Here is a 22,111-nt window from a genome sequence, read left to right on the forward strand (position 1 = left end):
CACAATAACAAAGGTTTTATCTGTTGTTCCAGCTGACTGTTTATCCATCTGCAGTATAAAGATAATATTGGATTAAATCAGTGCTGCCCTCAGCTAACAGCTCCCAACTCGAAGTAATGGAAGGGCTCCATCGGCATGGCAACGGCAATCAAAACAGGCGCTGTTATTTTTGGAACTATATATACTGAACAAAAATATAAACGCAACATGTAAAGTGTTGGTCCTATGTTTCATGAGCTGAAATAAAAGATCCCAGACATTTTCCATACGAACAAAAAGCTTATTTATCAAAAAAAATTATATCCCTGTTAGTGAGCATTTCTCATTTGCCAAGAAAATCCATCCACCTGGCAGGTGTGGCATATCAAGAAGCTGATTAAACAGCATGCTCATTACACAGGTGCAACTTGTGCTGGGGACAATAAAAGGCCACTCTAAAATGTGCAGATTTGTCACACAACACAATGCCACAGATGTCTGAAGTATTGAGGGAGTGTGCAATTGGCATGTTGACTGCAGGAATGTCCACCAGATCAGTTGCCAGAAATGTAATGTTAATTTCTCTACCGTAAGCCACCTCAACGTTGTTTTAGAGAATTTGGCACTACGTCCAACCGGCCTCACATCCACAGACCACGTGTAACCACGCCAGCCCTGGACCTCCACATCCAGCTTCTTCACCTGTGGCATCGTCTGAGACCAGCCTCCTGGACAGCTGATGAAACTGAGTGTTTCTGTCTGTAATAAAGCCCTTTTGTGGGGAAAAACTCATTCTGATTGGCTGGGCCTGGCTCCCCAGTCGGTGGGCCTGGCTCCCAAGTGGGTTGGCCTATGCCAAGTCATGTGAAATCCATAAATTAGGGCCTAATTAATTTATTTCAATTGACTGATTTTCTTATATGAACTGTAACTCAGTAAAATCTAATATTTGTTCCGTATAAGTATGATACGGCAGCATTATTATCATTATAAAAGCAGGAAAATACATGTTTTCTGGTTGAGAACACAGCAGCCCCTGTGACACCTCTCCGCTCCTGGCCAAGAGAGCCTTCCTTCAGAATCTCAGAATGAGGGGGATCGCCTAGCAACCAGGGTTCTAACTGTTGAAAGAGAAATGACTCATTTCTAGGTACTTAAAATATTGGAGGCCATTAGTGACCAAAGAAAAGTAATGATTATGGTAATTGTTCAATAATAAAGATGATGGTGACATTATGGTATTAATGTTAATAGGAACTGTACAATACAAGTTATGATAATGCCTGATGGTGATACCATTGCATTAAAGCATAATAATGCTGACTGTGGGTTATAAGTGCAGGTATGCTAATGCTAGTTGTGTGACTGTAGGTGCTCTATGGTATTAGCAAAGATATTTATAACCCATAGATAGTTAATCTGTATCGTTTACAGTGGGAGCAAATGAAGCATAGTGGGCAGAACAAACAAGGAGGTGGGCAGAGCCAAGCGCGAGCTAGCGAGGTCCTATTGGTGCGTTGTAGCATGTATTTGCATATTTCCGTCAGGGAACGCCTCCTCTGTGAAGTGTACGTGTGCTCGACCTTGCACTCCTTCTAAACAACGGCATTTTTTAAAACTTCGGCAAAGCTTCAAGTCTATAAAACTTAGTGCACTGTGTTCGTAACAGATTTGTAGTTTTGGGAACCTAAACATTTATTGAGATCAGATGTTTCGTTGATGAGAAAATTAGCAGAATGTCGGCCCAGTTTCACCTAGTTCCATCCTCTCCCGCTAGCCATGACTGGACTTCCTCTTCTTACGACCATATTTGGTATTGAGAAAACGTTCTAAATGGATTCTTCAGTTTTATAGCCCCTGTGACGTGTCTGGGTTTCCCCTTCTGTCCGTGTACCCCCGCACATTGACTTGGTACCAGTACCCCTTGTATATAGCCTCATTATTGTTATAGTTTATTTAGTTAATATTTTCTTAACTCTATTTTTCTTAACTGCATTGTTGGTTAAGGGCTTGTAAGTAAGCATTTCACGGTAAGGTCTACACCTGTTGTATTCAGCGCATGTGGCAAATACATTTTGATTTGATTTAGTGTGTGAAAGCTAATTGTAATGCTAATTGTTGTGTGACTGTGTTTCTCTAGGTTCTGACGGAGCAGGGCTGTGTGTTCCAGGAGAGACATGGTTGGGAGAGACCAGGATGGTTCAACCGGGACGGTGCTGCTCCGGTAAGAAACACGCATCTGAGCGGTTGCTGGTATGAAATCCTCGATCTGTCTCCTGCTGTTGTGCCCTTGGGCAAGGCACTTAAACCCTAGAAACGGCTCCAGGGATACCTGTCACAATGGTTAATAATTGTTCTTCTTAAAAGGATTTGAAAGCTTAGTACAGAGAAGAGATGTAAGGTTTCTGACCATTGACCTAATGTGTGTTTTTTGTGGTTGTAGGTTCTGGACTATGATTGGTACGGGGCCTATGATATTAGCAAGAACCAGAACTACAAATACAATGAGCTGCTTGGCAAGGAGTACACCTTTGACTACCCTCCACATCACCATGTGGTAAGCATCTATTTGTACTGGTTGGGTTATTGTAAAGCACTTTGTGACAAAATGTTGCTGTAAAAAGGGCTTCATGAAAACATTTGATCGATTTTTCAGCGGAATTTTCTGTCCTTAAAGGGGTGTGTGTTTGTTTTTCAGATCAAAAATGAGTGTCTGATGTGCAGACATGGAGTCTCAGTGTTTGACATGTCCTACTTTGGAAAGTTTTACCTCACCGGGCCAGATGCTAAGAGGGCTGCCGATTGGCTATTCTCCGCCGATGTCAACAAAGTTCCAGGTGAGTCTTCACGCATGACTACCACAGAATGTTTGCATACACAAAAATGCATGCACACACACACACCCACCCACACTGCTGTGAAAGGGCCCGCTGGCCCCTGAATAATGCAGCCCAGCAGTACCCAGTGAGGCAGGAGAGGAGATACAGGACTATTTAAATTACAGATGAGTTTTGAGGTACAGTCCAATCCATCTGCCCCCACACACATCCTCTGAGTCATGCTGCATGTGAACACTGGAACATTGTGGCTTTGGTCTCACTTAGTCATAGTGAGGGGTCTTAGCTAACCTCATGCCACCACATGGCCTAGCCATGACCGTGTGTCTAAACAGTAGGGTATTCTTCATCCCTAGGGCCCTGAGCTTCTCCTGATTAGGAACAATTGTTATACATATAATGTTGCAGGTCGGGTGACATGGTCAGGTCCTACTAATCAATCAATCATTCAATCAAATGTATATAGCCCTTTCTAGAGCAACACTTGTCACAAAATGCTTCACAGGACTACTCATCACCCCTCCCTCCTATGTATTTACATTTACATTTGAGTCATTTAGCAGACACTCTTATCCAGAGCGACTTACAGTTAGTGAGTGCATACATTATTATTATTTTTAATTTTTTTCATACCCCCCCCGTGGGAATCGAACCCACAACCCTGGCGTTGCAAACGCCATGCTTTACCAACTGAGCTACATCCCTGCCGGCCATTCCCTCCCCTACCCTGGACGTCGCTGGGCCAATTGTGCGCCGCCCCATGGGTCTCCCGGTCGCGGCCGGCTACGACAGAGCCTGGATTCGAACCAGGATCTCTAGTGGCACTGCGCCACTCGGGAGGATGTATGTGTCCTCCCATGTGCTGGTTTGATTGACAGCTGGATCCTTGTGTTGCAGGCTCAACTGTGTACACCTGTATGCTGAACAAGAGAGGAGGATCTGAGGCTGATCTCACAGTCAGCCGGCTAGAGGCTGGCACTTCCAACCTGCCCCTGACACCAGAGTCCAACGGTAAGAGGAGAGTGGGATGGGGATTTCATTCATTTCAATGTTCATGTATTATGTATTTGACAGGGACATTGCACATGTATCATTAATCATCATCTGTGACTTACTTACCTCCTGTGACTTAACCTCAGAAAATATATTCCACTTAGCAGACGATTTTATCCAAAGTGACTTAAAGTACAGTGAGTGCATACATTTTTAGTATGTGTATGTGATCCCTGTGGAAATGGAACCAACAACATTGGCATTGCTAGCGCTACACTCTCACCAACTGAGCCTCACAGGACCTATTCATATTTTCATGAACTCCTCTGACTTAACCTTAGAATGGATGTTCTCTGTAGAGACGCCCTTGTAGAATATTTAAGTAACACGGCAGTGCTACAGTAGCTTGCTTGTAACTAGCAGTGGTCAGAGACACAGTGGCCGTGTCCGAAATCTGTCTTGCGTACTACTCACTAAAATTACATACTGCCCAGTCAAAGCTCTTCTCTGTCCTGGCACCCCAATGGTGGAACCAGCTTCCCCCTGAAGCTAGGACAGCAGAGTCCCTACCCATCTTTGGACTATCTTCAAAGACTAAATTAAAATAATCTAAAAATAAATAAATACAAATAAAAACTTTTGTGAACTAACACTCGCAGTTTACTTTTTCCCACTTACTAGCACAGACTTTCCTGATTAGCTACTTTATTGAGGAAAAATTTACTTACTATGACTGTGATACAGTATGTGGTTGTCCCACCTAGCTATCTAAAGATGAATGCACTAACTGTAAGTTGCTCTGGATAAGAGCGTCTGCTAAATGACTAAATGTGTACTGTAGAGAAACTTTTGTAGGAGGGCTTGGGGTGTAATCACCATGAAGTGTGGAATAAATGTAGAGACTTTTTCACCGGGAATCGATGAGTACAGACCTTCCTGCTTTTTGCTACCTTGAAGTATTGCCTTGTCTAACCTATTTTCCCAATCTGCAATGTTATGTGGATCGTTCCACGAAAAGAGTGCCTTTTGTGTCCCTTTTTGATATTTTAAGTAGAAATTGTGCACCAATATTGCATTTTTATTTCTCCCAAGTTTTCACCATCATTGTAAAGCCCTAGTTATATTGCTAACCTACAATAATTACATACAACAACCCACGATAACTACCTACAATACCTAACTACAATCTAAATACATAGTTTAAGCTTTACTCGACAAAGCCCAAACTATGTATATAAGCCATATAAGCCAAGCTTACCTCCCGCCAGAGAGAGACACAACCTCACCCGACGACGACCTATTTGTACGTAACTCAAGCTGAACCTCGGCAAGACGGAGCTGCTCTTCCTCCCGGGGAAGGACTGCCCGCTCCATGATCTCGCCATCACGGTTGACAACTCCATTGTGTCCTCCTCCCAGAGTGCAAAGAACCTTGGTGTGACCCTGGACAACACCCTGTCGTTCTCCGCTAACATCAAGGCGGTGACCCGATCCTGTAGGTTCATGCTCTACAACATTCGGAGAGTACGACCCTGCCTTACACAGGAAGCGGCACAGGTCCTAATCCAGGCACTTGTCATCTCCCATCTGGATTACTGCAACTCGCTGTTGGCTGGGCTCCCCAATGGTGGAACAATCTCCCTCACAACGCCAGGACAGCCGAGTCACTCACCACCTTCCGGAGACACTTGAAACCCCACCTCTTTAAGGAATACCTGGGATAGGATAAAGTAATCCTTCTACCCCCCCTTACCCCACAAAAAAAAAAAAACTTAAGTGGTTATCCCACTGGCTATAAGGTGAATGCACCAATTTGTAAGTCGCTCTGGATAAGAGCATCTGCTAAATGACGTAAATGTAAATGTAAGATGTAGTATTTATTTGATGTGATTAGGGATTCATTTACGTCTATCCCTCATTTTAAGGTCAACCCTGTTAAGTGTGTATGGTAAACATTGAACATCTAATAGTCTAATCATAGTGAAAAAGCAGGTGAGCCGGTCTTTTTGGACATTTTCTGTTTTTTTGTGGTGGAAAACTGAGCTGATCGAGCATAACACGTCAACCCTGTTACCCATAGACAGACAGGCTAGACATGTTTTGACAATAAAAATGTTTTCTTGCATTCAATTGTCACTCCCTGTTGCACACAACAAGCTTCCATTCCCCCTGTCACAAGGGGATTTATGGATGACTTAAGATGAAATCGTCAACGCTGTTACGATCATACCTGTTACTTTATTTGACACTTAATAGGCATTTACTATAGTTTTTCTTTATTTTTACTATTTTATACATTGTAGAATAATAGTGAAGACATCCAAACTATGAAATAACACACATGGAATCATGTAGTAACCAAAAAAGTGTTAAACAAATCAATATATTTTAAATTCTTCAAATAGCCACCCTTTGCCTTGATGACAGCTTTGCACACTCTTGGCATTCTCTCAACTAGCTTCATGAGCTTCATGAGGAATGGTTTTCCAACTGTCTTGAAGGAGTTCCCACATATGCTGAGCACTTGTTAACTGCTTTTCCTTCACTCTGTGGTCCAACTCATCCCAAACCATCTCAATTGGGTTGAGGTCGGGCGATTGTGGAGGCCAGGTCATCTGATGCAGCACTTCATCACTCTCAAATAGCCCTTAGACAGCCTGGAGGTGTGTTTTGGGTCATTGTCCTGTTGAAAAACAAGTAAAAATGTGTCCAAACTTTTGACTGGTACTGTGTGTGATCAAGTTATACTTCTCAAAAGGCACTGAATTGATGGAACGCCCCATGTACACAGGAAATGCAACACACAGGAAAATATTAGCAGTGCAAAGTGCTCCTGAACGATTTCTCCTGCTTTGTAAACAAGCAGCTTGCTCACGAAGTTAACTTCTGATGCAACATTGAAGTCATTCGGGGACTGGAAGGGAAAACAAATTGAAATCTGAAAACTTGTCTGAAGGGTTGTTTGGAAGGCATTGATCAGGCTTTTGGCTGTGATGTGAAGGCAGAGCGGGGTGGAAATGTGACTACATATCCACTGATGTGTATTTAAGTAAAGTGTGTGTGTGCCTGTACTGTCTGTGTATGTGAGTACTCACTCTTATGTATGTCGTGTTTACTGTACAGTATATATGAGTAAACACCTATCTCTGGTGCTGAATGTCTCGCTCTTTCTGTCTCGACTCTCGCTCTCTACCAGGTGATGCATACTACCTGGCCATCGGTGGAGGTGTAGCAGAACACAACTGGAACCACATCAAGACTGTTCTACAGGACGAGGGTTTCAACTGCCAGCTGACTGACTACTCTGAAGACATGGGCATGATTAGCATCCAGGGACCCAAGAGGTGAGTGTGAACCCCCCAAACAGGTGCCTTAATGTTACCCTTACACTAACCATCCAGGGGTCCAAGAGGTGAAACCTGCTTATTGGTGCATCTCAATGGAAACCACACAGCGTGGCAGGAGCATAGGTTTGGGGGAGACAATGATAGAGGTGAGCCCCCCTCATGGGTGAAATAACAGGTCCTTATCACTGTCCTGAGCAGAGTGGTTATGGCCATTCTTTTAAACTGACCCCTCAAATTTTGGGACACATATATACAAGATATACACTACGTGACCAAAAGTATGTGGACACCTGCTTGGAGTTGGTCCCCTTTTGTGGCTATAATAATAAAGAATATAATATGCCATTTAGCAGACACTTTTATCCGAAGCGACTTACAGTCGTGCATGCATAAATTTTTGTGTATGGGTGGTCCCGGGGATCGAACCCACTATCTTGGCGTTACAAGCGCCGTGCTCTACCAGCTGAGCTACAGAGGACCACGCTATAATAGCCTCCACTCTTCTGGGAAGGCTTTCCACTAGGTGTTGGAACATTGATGCGGGAACTTGCTTCCATTCATCCACAAGAGCAATAGTGAGGTCAGGCAGTGATGTTGGGCTTTAGGCCTGGCTCGCAGTCAGTGTTCCATTCATCCCAATCTTAGGCTTGTGTGCGACTGCTCATTTCTTTAAGCTCCCGACGAACAGTTCTTGTGCTGACGTTGCTTCCAGAGGCTGTTTGGAACACGGGAGTGAGCGTTGCAACCGAGGACAGATTAATTTACGTGCTGCGCGCTTCAGCACTCGGTGGTCCCATTCTGTGAGCTTGTGTGGCCTACCACTTTGCGGCGAAGCCGTTGTTTCACCTAGATGTTTCCACTTCACAATAACAGCACTTACAGTTGACCGGGGCAGCTCTAGCAGGGCAGAAATTTGACGAACTGACTTGTTGGAAAGGTGGCATCCTATGACGGTGCCACGTTGAATGTCACTGAGCTCTTCAGTAAGGCCATTCTACTGCCAATGTTTGTCTTTGGAGATTGCATGGCTGTGTGCTCGATTTTATACACCTGTCAGAAACGGGTGTGGCTGAAATAGTCGAATCCACTAATTTGAAGGGGTGTCCGCATACTTTTGTGTATATATATAGTGTATTTGGCCATCCCTGCCCCCTAAAACGTTTTGGTTCACACCTCTGGTTGTGAGTACCCCTGCTGCAATCCTGAAACCTACAGGACACTGTGTCCTGTTAACAGAATGGTCCCTCTAGTCTAGTTTGTTCTGATAATGCAGATGGGGTCAAAAGTACTGGACTGGAAGCTGTTCGTTCTCTCACTCGCACTCTCTCTCTCTTTCTGTCTGTTGGCCTTTCATCTCTCACTTTCTCTCTTTCCTTGTGTGTGTGTGTGGTGTAATACGATCTACCTGCATGTCTCCTCAGTTAGAGAATTCTTGACGTTCCTCTGGCCTCTATCTATCTATCTATCTATCTATCTATCTATCTATCTATCTATCTATCTATCTATCTATCTATATATCTATCTATCTATCTATCTATCTATCTATCTATGTCTCTCTATCTATATATGTGTATATATATATATATATCTGTTAAATGGTCTCTGACGTCAAACCCAGCATGGAATGTGTCATCATGCACAGCAATCTTCACTCGGGAAAGGACCTGTTATTTCCATCTCTCTCTTTGAGCCAAACCTAGGAAGGAGTACGTCATACGTTACACTCTCCTTGTGATGAAACACTATTCTGTAACTGTTAGAGCGATGGGGAATAGATGCAACACTCAACAGTCATAAAATCTTGATCATAGTACTCATTGTGGTCTGATTTCATGCCACTTGAGCATAACAGCCTCACATATGCTAAGTTATATGAAACCATTGGCATTGCAACGTTCGTTTTCTCTCGCTACACAGCAATTTAATCAACCCTGCAGTTCCATTACAGCATCTAGTATGTGGAAACTGTGTGGTAGCTACATTTCCATCCCCCTGGGTTTATCAGGCGATAGTATTAAAAACGGTAAATGATTCGCTGAACGCTTACGGAACGGAATGGCAAATAACCCAGCTCAATAAAACACTCCCTCATTTCTCATGTCTGCAGATTCTAAGATGAGGCTCTCACTTCTACTTAGAGTAAGCCACTAGTCATCAGCACAACCACTATACACACACACACACACACACACACACACACACACACACACACACACACACACACACACAGTTACACACACACACACACACACACACAGTTACACACACACACACACACAGTTACGCACACACACACACACACACACACACACACACGGTTACACACACACACACACTTACACACACAGAGTTACACACACAAAGTTAAATACATAGTTACATTTTCATTTAAGTCATTTAGCAGACGCTCTTATCCAGAGCGACTTACAAATTGGTGCATTCAACTTAGGATAGCCATATTTTTTTAATGGGGGGGTGGGGGAGGGGGGGGTAGAAGGATTACTGTTATACTATTCCAGGTATTCCTAGCAGGGCAGACATTTGACAAACTGACGTTTTGGAAAGGTGGCATCCTATGACGGTGCCACATTGAAAGTCACTGAGCTCTTCAGTACGGGTCAATGTTTGTCTATGGAGATTGCATGGCTGTGTGCTCGATTTTATACACCTGTCAGCAATGGGTGTGGCTGAAAAAGCCGAATCCACTCATTTGAAGGGGTGTTAACATCCTTTTGGCCACATAGTGTAGTTACATACAGTCACATACACATAGTTACAGTGGGGGAAAAAAGTATTTAGTCAGCCACCAATTGTGCAAGTTCTCCCACTTAAAAAGATGAAAGAGGCCTGTAATTTTAATCATAGGTACACGTCAACTAAGACAGACAAAATGAGAGAAAAAAATCCAGAAAATCACATTGTAGGATTTTTAATGAATTTATTTGCAAATTATGGTGGAAAATAAGTATTTGGTCACCTACAAACAAGCAAGATTTCTGGCTCTCACAGACCTGTAACTTCTTCTTTAAGAGGCTCCTCTGTCCTCCACTCGTTACCTGTATTAATGGCACCTGTTTGAACTTGTTATCAGTATAAAAACACCTGTCCACAACCTCAAACAGTCACACTCCAAACTCCACTATGGCCAAGACCAAAGAGCTGTCAAAGGACACCAGAAACAAAATTGTAGACCTGCACCAGGCTGGGAAGACTGAATCTGCAATAGGTAAGCAGCTTGGTTTGAAGAAATCAACTGTGGGAGCAATTATTAGGAAATGGAAGACATACAAGACCACTGATAATCTCCCTCGATCTGGGGCTCCACGCAAGATCTCACCCCGTGGGGTCAAAATGATCACAAGAACGGTGAGCAAAAATCCCAGAACCACACGGGGGGACCTAGTGAATGACCTGCAGAGAGCTGGGACCAAAGTAACAAAGCCTACCATCAGTAACACACTACGCCGCCAGGGACTCAAATCCTGCAGTGCCAGACGTGTTCCCCTGCTTAAGCCAGTACATGTCCAGGCCCGTCTGAAGTTTGCTAGAGTGCATTTGGATGATCCAGAAGAGGATTGGGAGAATGTCAGATGGTCAGATGAAACCAAAATAGAACTTTTTGGTAAAAACTCAACTCGTCATGTTTGGAGGACAAAGAATGAAGCATGGGGGTGGAAACATCATGCTTTGGGGCTGTTTTTCTGCAAAAGTATTTGATCACCTACCAACCAGTAAGAATTCCGGCTCTCACAGACCTGTTAGTTTTTCTTTAAGAAGCCCTCCTGTTCTCCACTCATTACCTGTATTAACTGCACCTGTTTGAACTCGTTACCTGTATAAAAGACACCTGTCCACACACTCAATCAAACAGACTCCAACCTCTCCACAATGGCCAAGACCAGAGAGCTGTGTAAGGACATCAGGGATAAAATTGTAGACCTGCACAAGGCTGGGATGGGCTACAGGACAATAGGCAAACAGCTTGGTGAGAAGGCAACAACTGTTGGCGCAATTATTAGAAAATGGAAGAAGTTCAAGATGACGGTCAATCACCCTCGGTCTGGGGCTCCATGCAAGATCTCCCCTCGTGGGGCATCAATGATCATGAGGAAGGTGAGGGATCAGCCCAGAACTACACGGCGGGACCTGGTCAATGACCTGAAGAGAGCTGGGACCACAGTCTCAAAGAAAACCATTAGTAACACACTACGCCGTCATGGATTAAAATCCTGCAGCGCACGCAAGGTCCCCCTGCTCAAGCCAGCGCATGTCCAGGCCCATCTGAAGTTTGCCAATGACCATCTGGATGATCCAGAGGAGGAATGGGAGAAGGTCATGTTGTCTGATGAGACAAAAATATAGCTTTTTGGTCTAAACTCCACTCGCCGTGTTTGGAGGAAGAAGAAGGATGAGTACAACCCCAAGAACACCATCCCAACCGTGAAGCATGGAGGTGGAAACATCATTATTTGGGGATGCTGTTCTGCAAAGGGGACAGGACGACTGCACCGTATTGAGGGGAGGATGGTTGGGGCCATGTATCGCGAGATCTTGGCCAACAACCTCCTTCCCTCAGTAAGAGCATTGAAGATGGGTCGTGGCTGGGTCTTCCAGCATGACAACGACCCGAAACACACAGCCAGGGCAACAAAGGAGTGGCTCCGTAAGAAGCATCTCAAGGTCCTGGAGTGGCCTAGCCAGTCTCCAGACCTGAACCCAATAGATAATCTTTGGAGGGAGCTGAAAGTCCGTATTGCCCAGCGACAGCCCCGAAACCTGAAGGATCTGGAGAAGGTCTGTATGGAGGAGTGGGCCAAAATCCCTGCTGCAGTGTTTGCAAACCTGGTCAAGACCTACAGGAAACGTATGATCTCTGTAATTGCAAACAAAGGTTTCTGTACCAAATATTAAGTTCTGCTTTTCTGATGTATTAATTACTTAAAAATCATACAATGTGACTTTCTGGATTTTTGTTTTGGATTCCGTCTCTCACAGTTGAAGTGTACCTATGATAAAAATTACAGACCTCTACATGCTTTGTAAGTAGGAAAACCTGCAAAAGCGGCAGTGTATCAAATACTTGTTCTCCCCACTGTACATATACTGAACAAAAATATAAACGCAACATGCAACAATATTTTACTGAGTTACAGTTCATATAAGAAAATCAGTCCTAATCTATGGATTTCACATGACTGGGAATACAGATATGCATCTGTAGAAGAACTGGGACATTTTCAGATTCCTGGAATTGTGTACAGATCCTTATGTGGCCGTGCATTATCATGCTGAAACACGAGGTGATGGCGGCGGATGAATGGTACGGCAATGGGCCTCAGGATCTCGTCACAGTATCTCTGTGCATTCAAATTGCCATCGATAAAATGCAATTGTGTTCGTTGTCCCTAGCTTATGCCTGCCCATACCATAACCCCACTGCCACCTTGGGGCACTCTGTTCACAACGTTGACATCTGCAAACCGCTCGCCCACACAACGCCATACACGTGGTCTGCGGTTGTGAGGCCGGTTGGACCTAGGAGGCGGCTTATGGTAGAGAAATGAACATTAAATTACCTTGCAACAGCTCTGTTGGACATCCCCGCAGTCAACATGCCAATTGCATGCTCCCTCAAAACTTGAGACACCTGTGGCAATACTGCACATTTTAAAATGGCCTTTTATTGTCCCCAGCACAAGGTGCACCTACATTTCTGGGATCTTTTATTTCAGCTCATGAAACATGGGACCAACACTTTACATGTTGCGTTTATATTTTTTATTCAGTGTAGTTAAGTACACAGTTACTTACACGTACAGTTGAAGTCGGATGTTTACATACACCTTAGCCAAATACATTTAAACTCAGTTTTTCACAATTCCTGACATTTAATCCTAGTAAAAATTCCCTGTCTTAGGTCAGTTAGGATCACCACTTTATTTTAAGAATGTGAAATGTCAGAATAATAGTAGGGAGAATGATTTATTTCAGCTTTTATTTATTTAATCACATTCCCAGTGGGTCAGAAGTTTACATACACTCAATTAGTATTTTGTAGCATTGCCTTTAAATTGTTTAATTTTGGCCCATTCCTCCTGACAGAGCTGGTGTAACTGAGTCAGCTTTGTAGGCCTCCTTGCTCGCACACGCTTTTTCAGTTCTGCCCACAAATCTTCTATAGGATTGAGGTCAGGGCTTTGTGATGGCCACTCCAATACCTTGACTTTGTTGTCCTTAAGCCATTTTGCCACAACTTTGGAAGTATGCTTGGGGTCATTGTCCATGTGGAAGACCCATTTGCGACCAAGCTTTAACTTCCTGACTGATATCTTGAGATGCTGCTTCAATATATCCACATAATTAGACGCAACTGTGGGCCTTATCATAATGGCTGTCCTCGGCCACGTTCTGCTCTGTCTGTCTCTGTCGCAACAGACTGATTAACTACAGCTAGTAGAAATGAGACTGTCCCTCAGCCACCGGCCCAGCCTCCATACATATCAGTGTCTTTTCATCATGTCTCTTCTCCTCCCCCCATCTCTCCCTTCCTCCCTCTTCCCACAATCCTGAAATATGAATGAAATCTTGTCACAACACATTTGAAACTCAAATGAGTCCCCTGCGGCAGTGTAGCTAGCGACGAGGAGGCGATGGGAGGATATTGAAGGGGTGGGAGAGGTTATTTCTCTATGGTCTGATTGTGTCTCAGAGTACAGGGATAGGCAGGGGCCACATACTTGTTCCCATGTACTGTGTGTGCTCTGTGTATCACATACATAGTTGGGACTAAATTAGTTGTTCTGCAAATAGTTTGATGTAGTTTAATTAGTGCAATCTCAATTTAGAAATGTTTCATTCGATTTTGTCACGTAATAGTGCATTGGGAGTTTTACGACACAAATTAGGAGTTTGTTTCGATTTGGGGGTGATATGCAGCCAGCGGTGTGTGTGATTTCTCATTAGGAACAGATCTGTGATCCTGAGCTAACTGCCACAATAAATGGGTAGTCTGATCAACTAATTGGCTGTTTCACTGCCCACACTGTCCACGCACTAACGCACCCACACTCACACACAGGGTTTATAATTAGACAGCTTGTTGGCCTCTACAGTTCAGTAAGCATGATGGTTCATGCTTCACACCTCGCCTCATACCCTGAAACCACCTATCTTCATGAACAAAATATATTATCCCTTTTCCCCATGTTCCCCTGGCCCTACACCTTATCTCTCTCTGTACCTCACACATTTATTCTGTCCTTATGAGTTCCTCTGCTTAGTGCATGTACACATGCATACAAACACACACACACCCTGAACACAGACACACACGCTCTGGCAGAACCTAAACATCCATTACTCTTCCTTCGTCCACCGGCAGCCGCTCCAACTCTGAGAAGAATGATGCGTCTGCAATCTCAGCCAGCCATTCAGCCATGCCTGCACCTAGAAAAGCCATGGTCCTTGTGGTAAATGGCATAATTTGGCATATGTTTATACAGAGGTTTGTTTATCAACGTAGCGTGGCAGTAGCGGCTCACAGGCCGCGTCTCTGCCCTGGTGTAAACATCCATCACTTTGACTGCCGCCAATGTAGCGACGCTGCGCATCTTGAGAGGATGGAGCCTTATTGACCTGTACCCGGAGACACGAATGCTGCCGCCGGCCCCTAAATGAGGAAGCCAAGGTTGGCCTGTCGGCACAGATTTGGGCTCGATCTCAATTTAGAGTGCAGTTACTCAAATTGTTTAAAATGCTGTCACCTGTCTCCTCCCCTTCATCGGCACTTATTGTAAAGGATTTGACGGGTGAAAACAATATGGTAGAAACTCATAATTATGCTGGAGGAAAGAGGGGTATGAGCCAAATGAGAGAGAAGCATCACAGTGAAAGAGGAGCTCCCTCTGAGCTCATCGTCTGGGCTGTTTTGGTCCAATAGCCCTCCCAATAGCTCTGCAAGCCACGCAGCTGCTTCCAATGACTACAGTCAGGGGGGGCCCTTCAGTGATAGCCTGATCCCAAATATGTTTGTGCTCTCTTGCCAGCTCATTACAATCATTGTCTAGTTTGCAAGACAGCACAAACAGATCTGGGATCAGGCTGCTTCAGTGACGAGGCACTATCTAGAAACCAGATTACGTACGTACGTGTGTGTGTCTGTGTGCTCAGAGGAACTCATAAGGACAGACCCAGGCCCAGTGTCACAGACAACACAACACCCAACCAAACCTGAACGCTGGCCATGAAACATAAATGATGATGTTTTGTTTTTGTCTTCTCAATCGTGAGTGTGTGTTGTGCCACACTGCCTGTCTGACTTACATTGTCTGAAGTGGACTTTTCTGAGATGGACCGGTTGACTGCTAGGTACTTTGGCTGACGTGAGTTCTGCTGCCATTGGTGATTGACAGATATACTGATGATCCCTTTGGCAGCTGCTGGTTAGAGCAGTTCCTGATTGACAGGTGATTGGCTGATACTGGTTGATTGACAGCTGATTGGCTGACGTGGTGTTCTGTGTCTGTCCACAGTCGAGAGGTGCTACAGGAGATCCTGGATACAGACCTGAGTAACGAAGCCTTCCCTTTCTCTACACACAAAGTCTGTAACGCTGCCGGACACAAGGTAAGAGAAAGGGGCCTGTCTATCTTTCTTCCTGTCTGGCTGGCTCTGTCTGGCTGTCAATCTGGCTAGCAGTTATTTTCCCCTGTCATTCCCACCCTTACACACACTCCTGCCTCATCAAATGTATAATTCAATATGGTACAAATTACTCTGCTTCACACAGTGCTGTCAATTGCCACTGGAATTCAAGTAATAAATTCGAATATATGTAAATTTCACGGCGCAGCTTGAAGAAGGGTTGTTTTCTCCTGAGTGTGTATGAGAGAGAGAGCAAGGAGAGGGCGAGTGTGCATATCTTCGTGTGTGAGTGTGCATATCTTCGTGTGTGTGCGTTCATGCGTGCACAAAGGTGGGTTGTTGTATGTGCGTGTTTGTGTGTAGCTGCCTGTGTGTGTGTTTGTTGTGTGTCTTGGCCTAGTTGTGGAGAGTGTGTGGAGGTCTAGGGACCTGTGTGAATGTGCTGTGCCTGTTTATGGGACAGATGGCCTGGCTCACATCACCCCTGTGACTGACTGAGACCTCATGTCAAACACTGCATACTTCTCTAACCTCGCCACCTCGTTCTTTCTATTGCTCTCTCTCATCTGTCCCTCTCCCTCTCTCCATTATTCATGTCTCCCTTAAATCTAAACATGTTAGTCTCTTTCACCATCCAACCTTTTCCTCCTCTCTGCCTCATTGTTGTAGAAAACATTTACGATTGTACATTTAATATATACCTATTTTAAATTTACCAGTTTCTCACAGCTGTAAAATAATCCTGCAGCAACAGCAAATCTGAATTATGTGGATTATAATTAATGGATATTTTTGTAGGGGTTGATGCATTTTTTCAGTGGAAATTACAAACTTTAGAAGCCTTTTCAAACCTTCAATACACTACAAGTTGCATTTCTTGCTGCGCAGTAAAAAAACGATCTGCGACAACAGTGATCAAATTAAGAGACAACCTCTGTATACATGTTTTAGCTTGATAGCTGTAATACATTTGGAGTGTTTTATAAACATACAGCCCTAACTATTACAGTATAAAACACTGGGTCCTCTGTATGTTTCCCAGTAGATGAGCTGAGCAGAGCAGCATTGGAACAGAGTGGCTCTCCAAAATAAAGACTGCTCTATTTCTAACTAAGCCTCCGGCTCAGTGTCGCTAATGCATTCTGTTTTGATTTAGCTGAATTACGTAATATTTTCCTCTGGATCCCCCTTGTTTTTTGGCTTCTGCCTGCCTTCACTAATGCCGCATCCTGTCCTACATTAAGTATGGTCTTGATGGCATTTTAATCCCACTGATGGTGTCACTACTGTGCTGAAAACACTGTTTTCTTCTGGGGGTCTCTTTGCCTGTGCTGTGTTTGTCTGTGCCCCAACTCACTCATTACACATCACTTCCTCACACAGGTTTACCGTACCGTGAGGCAGGTTGTTTGGGGGGGGATAGTGTGCGTGATTATTATTTGTGTGCGTGCGTGATTATTATTTGTGTACAGTGAGGGGAAAAAAGTATTTGATCCCCTGCTGATTTTGTACGTTTGCCCACTGACAAACAAATGATCAGTCTATAATTTTAATGGTAGGTTTATTTGAACAGTGAGAGACAGAATAACAACAACAAAATCCAGAAAAACACATGTCAAAAATGTTATAAATTGATTTGCATGTTAATGAGGGAAGTAAGTATTTGACCCCCTCTCAATCAGAAAGATTTCTGGCTCCCAGGTGTCTTCTATACAGGTAACGAGCTGAGATTAGGAGCACACTCTTAAAGGGAGTGCTCCTAATCTCAGCCTGTTACCTGTATAAAAGACACCTGTCCACAGAAGCAATCAATCAATCAGATTCCAAACTCTCCACCATGGCAAGACCAAAGAGCTCTCCAAGGATGTCAGGGACAAGATTGTAGACCTACACAAGGCTGGAATGGGCTACAAGACCATCGCCAAGCAGCTTGGTGAGAAGGTGACAACAGTTGTTGCGATTATTCGCAAATGGAAGAAACACAAATTAACTGTCAATCTCCCTCGGCCTGGGGCTCCATGCAAGATCTCACCTCGTGGAGTTGCAATGATCATGAGAACGGTGAGGAATCAGCCCAGAACTACACGGGAGGATCTTGTCAATGATCTCAAGGCAGCTGGGACCATAGTCACCAAGAAAACAATTGGTAACACACTAAGCCGTGAAGGACTGAAATCCTGCAGCACCCGCAAGGTCCCCCTGCTCAAGAAGCACATATACAGGCCCGTCTGAAGTTTGCCAATGAACATCTGAATGATTCAGAGGAGAACTGGGTGAAAGTGTTGTGGTCAGATGAGACCAAAATGGAGCTCTTTGGCATCAACTCAACTCGCCGTGTTTGGAGGAGGAGGAATGCTGCCTATGACCCCAAGAACACCATCCCCACCGACAAACATGGAGGTGGAAACATTATGCTTTGGGGGTGTTTTTCTGCTAAGGGGACAGGACAACTTCACCGCATCAAAGGGACGATGGACGGGGCCATGTACTGTCAAATCTTGGGTGAGAACCTCCTTCCCTCAGCCAGGGCATTGAAAATGGGTCGTGGATGGGTATTCCAGCATGACACTGACCCAAAACACACGGCCAAGGCAACAAAGGAGTGGCTCAAGAAGAAGCACATTAAGGTCCTGGAGTGGCCTAGCCAGTCTCCAGACCTTAATCCCATAGAAAATCTGTGGAGGGAGCTGGTTTTGAGTTGCCAAACATCAGCCTCGAAACTTTAATGACTTGGAGAAGCTCTGCAAAGAGGAGTGGAACAAAATCCCTCCTGAGATGTGTGCAAACCTGGTGGCCAACTACAAGCAACGTCTGACCTCTGTGATTGCCAACAAGGGTTTTGCCACCAAGTACTAAGTAATGTTTTGCAGAGGGGTCAAATACTTATTTCCCCCCATTAAAATGCAAATCAATTTATAACATTTTTTTTCTGGATTTTTTTGTTGTTATTCTGTCTCTCACTGTTAAAATAAACCTACCATTAAAATTATAGACTGATCATTTGTTTGTCAGTGGGCAAACGTACAAAATCAGCAGGGGATCAAATACTTTTTTCCCTCACTGTATGTGTTATGTGAGAGGATCTTGGCCTAGTTCTGTCCGGATCCCTAGAGTTTCCTGCTCTGTGTGGGGGGGAGAAAGGGACCTGTGTGAGGCTGTGCTGGACAGATGGTCTGGCTGACAGGGCCTCCTCTGGGGCTGACTCCTCAACTATCGTTGCTGTTGTCACATCTCCTCAGCTTCTCCTCACATTCCTCCTGCTCTCCTGCTTCACCAGCCTCTCACCCGCTCTCCTTCTTTAGTCTCACCCTCTCTCCTTCTTTAGTCTCTCACCCGCTCTCCTTCTTCCAGTCTCTCACCCGCTCTCCTTCACCAGTCTCTCACCCGCTCTCCACCACCAGTCTCTCACCCTCTCTCCTTCACCAGTCTCTCACCCTCTCTCCTTCACCAGTCTCTCACCCTCTCTCCTTCACCAGTCTCTCACCCTCTCTCCTTCACCAGTCTCTCACCCTCTCTCCTTCACCAGCTCTCACCCTCTCTCCTTCACCAGTCTCTCACCCTCTCTCCTTCACCAGTCTCTCACCCTCTCTCCTTCACCAGTCTCTCACCCTCTCTCCTTCACCAGTCTCTCACCCTCTCTCCTTCACCAGTCTCTCACCCTCTCTCCTTCACCAGTCTCTCACCCTCTCCCTTTCACCAGTCTCTCACCCTCTCCCTTTCACCAGTCTCTCACCCGCTCTCCACCACCAGTCTCTCACCCGCTCTCCTTCACCAGTCTCTCACCCTCTCACCTTTACCACCCTCTCTCCTTCACCAGTCTCTCACCGCTCTCCTTCACCAGTCTCTCACCCGCACTCCTTCACCAGTCTCTCACCCTCTCACCCTCTCACCTTTACCACCCTCTCTCCTTCACCAGTCTCTCACCAGCTCTCCTTCACCAGTCTCTCACCCGCTCTCCTTCACCAGTCTCACCCTCTCTCCTTCACCAGTCACTCACCCTCTGTCCTTCACCAGCCTCTCACCTTTACCACCCTCTCTCCTTCACCAGTCTCTCACCCGCTCTCCTTCACCAGTCTCTCACCCTCTCACCTTTACCACCCTCTCTCCTTCACCAGTCTCTCACCCGCTCTCCTTCACCAGTCTCTCACCCGCTCTCCTTCACCAGTCTCTCACCCTCTCACCCTCTTTTACCACCCTCTCTCCTTCACCAGTCTCTCACCCGCTCTCCTTCACCAGTCTCTCACCCGCTCTCCTTCACCAGTCTCTCACCCGCTCTCCTTCACCAGTCTCTCACCCTCTGTCCTTCACCAGTCTCTCACCCTCTCACCTTTACCACCCTCTCTCCTTCACCAGTCTCTCACCCGCTCTCCTTCACCAGTCTCTCACCCGCTCTCCCTTCACCAGTCTCACCCGCTCCCCTTCACCAGTCTCACCCGCTCTCCTTCACCAGTCTCTCACCCTCTGTCCTTCACCAGTCTCTCACCCTCTGTCCTTCACCAGTCTCTCACCCTCTGTCCTTCACCAGTCTCTCACCCGCTCTCCTTCACCAGTCTCTCACCCTCTCTCCTTCACCAGTCTCTCACCCTCTCTCCTTCACCAGTCTCTCACCCGCTCTCCACCACCAGTCTCTCACCCGCTCTCCACCACCAGTCTCTCTCCTTCACCAGTCTCTCACCCTCTCTCCTTCACCAGTCTCTCACCCTCTCTCCTTCACCAGTCTCTCACCCTCTCTCCTTCACCAGTCTCTCACCCGCTCTCCACCACCAGTCTCTCACCCGCTCTCCACCACCAGTCTCTCACCCTCTCTCCTTCACCAGTCTCTCACCCTCTCTCCTTCACCAGTCTCTCACCCTCTCTCCTTCACCAGTCTCTCACCCTCTCTCCTTCACCAGTCTCTCACCCTCCCTCCTTCACCAGTCTCTCACCCGCTCTCCACCACCAGTCTCTCACCCGCTCTCCACCACCAGTCTCTCTCCTTCACCAGTCTCTCACCCGCTCTCCTTCACCAGTCTCTCACCCGCTCTCCTTCACCAGTCTCTCACCCGCTCTCCTTCACCAGTCTCACCCGCTCTCCTTCACCAGACTCTCTCCTTCACCAGTCTCTCACCCGCTCTCCTTCACCAGTCTCTCACCCGCTCTCCTTCACCAGTCTCACCCGCTCTCCTTCACCAGTCTCTCACCCTCTCACCCTCTCACCTTTACCACCCGCTCTCCTTCACCAGTCTCTCACCCGCTCTCCTTCACCAGTCTCTCACCCGCTCTCCTTCACCAGTCTCTCACCCGCTCTCCTTCACCAGTCTCTCACCCTCTGTCCTTCACCAGTCTCTCACCCTCTCACCTTTACCACCCTCTCTCCTTCACCAGTCTCTCACCCGCTCTCCTTCACCAGTCTCTCACCCGCTCCCCTTCACCAGTCTCACCCGCTCCCCTTCACCAGTCTCACCCGCTCTCCTTCACCAGTCTCTCACCCTCTGTCCTTCACCAGTCTCTCACCCTCTGTCCTTCACCAGTCTCACCCGCTCTCCTTCACCAGTCTCTCACCCTCTCTCCTTCACCAGTCTCTCACCCTCTCTCCTTCACCAGTCTCTCACCCTCTCTCCTTCACCAGTCTCTCACCCTCTCTCCTTCACCAGTCTCTCACCCGCTCTCCACCACCAGTCTCTCACCCGCTCTCCACCACCAGTCTCTCACCCTCTCTCCTTCACCAGTCTCTCACCCTCTCTCCTTCACCAGTCTCTCACCCTCTCTCCTTCACCAGTCTCTCACCCTCTCTCCTTCACCAGTCTCTCACCCTCTCTCCTTCACCAGTCTCTCACCCGCTCTCCACCACCAGTCTCTCACCCTCTCTCCTTCACCAGTCTCTCACCCTCTCTCCTTCACCAGTCTCTCACCCTCTCTCCTTCACCAGTCTCTCACCCTCTCTCCTTCACCAGTCTCTCACCCGCTCTCCACCACCAGTCTCTCACCCGCTCTCCACCACCAGTCTCTCTCCTTCACCAGTCTCTCACCCGCTCTCAACCACCAGTCTCTCACCCGCTCTCCACCACCAGTCTCTCACCCGCTCTCCACCACCAGTCTCTCACCCTCTCTCCTTCACCAGTCTCTCACCCTCTCTCCTTCACCAGTCTCTCACCCTCTCTCCTTCACCAGTCTCTCACCCTCTCTCCTTCACCAGTCTCTCACCCTCTCTCCTTCACCAGTCTCTCACCCTCTCTCCTTCACCAGTCTCTCACCCGCTCTCCACCACCAGTCTCTCACCCGCTCTCCTTCACCAGTCTCTCACCCTCTCACCTTTACCACCCTCTCTCCTTC

At 46.2% G+C, this 22,111-nt stretch overlaps 1 protein-coding gene across 2 annotated transcripts in view; it reads left to right on the forward strand.

Moving 5' to 3' along the window:
- Positions 1–22,111, forward strand: part of sardh (sarcosine dehydrogenase) — an 87,045-nt gene that overhangs the window by 51,755 nt on the left and 13,179 nt on the right. For both annotated transcript variants that reach the window (XM_041899010.2, XM_041899012.2), the window contains exons 13-18: positions 2,120–2,203; positions 2,423–2,536; positions 2,678–2,816; positions 3,714–3,827; positions 7,006–7,153; positions 15,688–15,781. In XM_041899010.2, coding sequence (XP_041754944.1) covers positions 2,120–2,203; positions 2,423–2,536; positions 2,678–2,816; positions 3,714–3,827; positions 7,006–7,153; positions 15,688–15,781 — 693 coding nt within the window. The remainder of the gene's footprint in view (positions 1–2,119; positions 2,204–2,422; positions 2,537–2,677; positions 2,817–3,713; positions 3,828–7,005; positions 7,154–15,687; positions 15,782–22,111) is intronic.

Source organism: Coregonus clupeaformis, chromosome 15 (genome assembly GCF_020615455.1).
Source record: "Coregonus clupeaformis isolate EN_2021a chromosome 15, ASM2061545v1, whole genome shotgun sequence".
In the NCBI taxonomy this organism is placed as follows: domain Eukaryota; kingdom Metazoa; phylum Chordata; class Actinopteri; order Salmoniformes; family Salmonidae; genus Coregonus; species Coregonus clupeaformis.